Source organism: Bison bison, unplaced genomic scaffold, assembly GCF_000754665.1.
Source record: "Bison bison bison isolate TAMUID 2011002044 unplaced genomic scaffold, Bison_UMD1.0 scf7180017852436, whole genome shotgun sequence".
NCBI classification, from domain to species: Eukaryota; Metazoa; Chordata; class Mammalia; order Artiodactyla; family Bovidae; genus Bison; species Bison bison.
Window position 1 is genome coordinate 8,908 of NW_011483009.1, and position 1,985 is coordinate 10,892.

Consider the following 1,985-nt stretch of genomic DNA (forward strand, 5'->3'; position numbering starts at 1 on the left):
AGAAGTATAAGTGTACCTGGGCCCTCCAGAAGTGTAGTGGCGGGCTCCGTCAGGTAGAAGTTTACGTGGTATCAGCTGCCTCGGGCAGTTAGAAATCGTGTGCAGGCTCTCAGAAATATTCAAGACGAATGTGACAAGGTAGACGCCCTATTCTTAGAGGCAATTCACGATCTCGAACGAAAATATGCCGAACTCAATAGGCCTCTGTACAACCGGCGATTTCAAATCATCAACGCAGAATATGAGCCCACGGAAGAAGAATGTGAATGGAATTCGGAGAATGAGGTATTCAGCAGCGATGAAGAGATGCAGGAAGACTAGTGAGATGCCTGCTTTAGAGGGTGAGGAAGAAGAGGATGACCTGGAAGCAAAACTGAGGTCAAGGGTGAAGAATATGTAACACCAAAAGAAAATTCCGAAGCAAAGACTGAAGAAAAAGCAGAATCCAAAGATGCTCTTGAGGCCAGTCCTGAAGTAAAAGAAGATCCAAAAGAAGCCCTCCAGACAAAGGCAGAAGATAAAGGGCAGACTAAAGCAGCAGAGGCTAAGACGAGGACTCCAGGAAAAGAGGCACCAAGAAGAGTTCCTGAGGTCACGCCTAAAGAAAGAGCTCTTAAAAGAGCTTGCAAAGGAAAGCCTAAAAGAGAAGATCCTAAAGGCATTCCCGACTACTGACTGACTGTGTTCAAGAATGTTGACAAGCTGGGGCCCATGATTCAGAAGTATGATGAGCCCATTCTGAACTTCCTGTCCGATGTTAGCCTGACGTTTTCTAAACCCAGCAGGCCTGTAAGTTACACATTTGAATTTTGCTTTCTACCCAATCCATACTTCAAGACTGAGGTGCTAACCAAGAGATATATAATAAAGTCAAAGCCAGATAGCAATGATCCCTTCTTCTCTTGGGGCTGGGAAATCCAAGATGGCAAAGGCTGTAAGATAGATTGGAGAAGAGGAAAGGATGTCACAGTGACAACCACCCAAAGTCACACAGCAGCTACTGGACAAGTTGAAACCCAGCCAAGAGTGGTTCCTAATGCAGAATTCTTCAATATCTTTAGCCCTCCTGAGATCCCTACTATCGGAAAGCTTGAACCACGAGAAGATGCAATCCTTGATGAAGATTTTGAAATTGGTCAAACTTTACATGATAACGTCATCCTGAAATCAATCTATTACTATACAGGAGAAGTCAACGGTGCCTATGATTTTGGTAAAGATTATGGAAACAGGAAATAACAAAAATATAAGAGGCTGCATGAAAGAATTTTCAGGACTCTCAAATTTCAAGCAGAAGTGAAACAGGTTTATATAGCCTTGAAAAAACCTTCCCTGTAATCTCAACACTAGTATTCCTCATAGTCTTGAGTTTTTGTACTTTCTTGGTAGCCTAAAATATTGTCTTAAATTGTCTTAAATCTCAGTTTATTCTATCTAGCCTGTTGTTGTGTAATATTCTTCAAAACATGTAACTTGCTGTCAGTTATCTAAAGCATGTTGTTTGGTGCTACAAAGTTTTAATTTTTGTGAAATTTTTTGTTGTGTTCCTATTACAATATAGCTGTGAAAACTATCAGGATTGTTAACTAAGACAATATTTTCTTGAAATAAAACAAAGTTCCTGAAATATCAATGCAAGTGTTTTTTTTCCAGACTGGAAGACTAAGGCTTTAAACCTGCTTTGTACTAGCTGTTCCTTCATTTGCTACAGAAATACAATATTATACTCTTGAACAGCACATTGTGGAATTTGACTGCTTGAAAAAAGATTAGCATATATTTAATAATGTCCATCGAATCATGTATGATATGACTGAGCATGTTAATGTGACATAGTGATTTATAAATTTAAGTATAATGAAGTTACTGTTTACTGCTGCTGCTAAGTCGCTTCAGTCGTGTCCGACTCTGTGCGACCCCATAGAGGGCAGCCCACCAGGCTGCCCCATCCCTGGGATTCTCCAGGCAAGAACACTGGAGTGGGT

The 1,985-nt window shown here is 40.7% G+C and overlaps 1 protein-coding gene across 1 annotated transcript; it reads left to right on the top strand.

The window, feature by feature from the left end:
- Positions 1-57: 57 nt before the first annotated feature.
- On the top strand, positions 58-1,338 carry NAP1L3 (nucleosome assembly protein 1-like 3; the record flags this gene model as incomplete). Its single annotated transcript, XM_010852680.1, is given in 3 exon segments — positions 58-317; positions 319-358; positions 361-1,338. Coding segments are annotated over 3 exon segments (1,278 nt in total), but the record flags the coding sequence as incomplete, so codon positions are not given.
- Between the last annotated feature and the right edge of the window lie 647 nt (positions 1,339-1,985).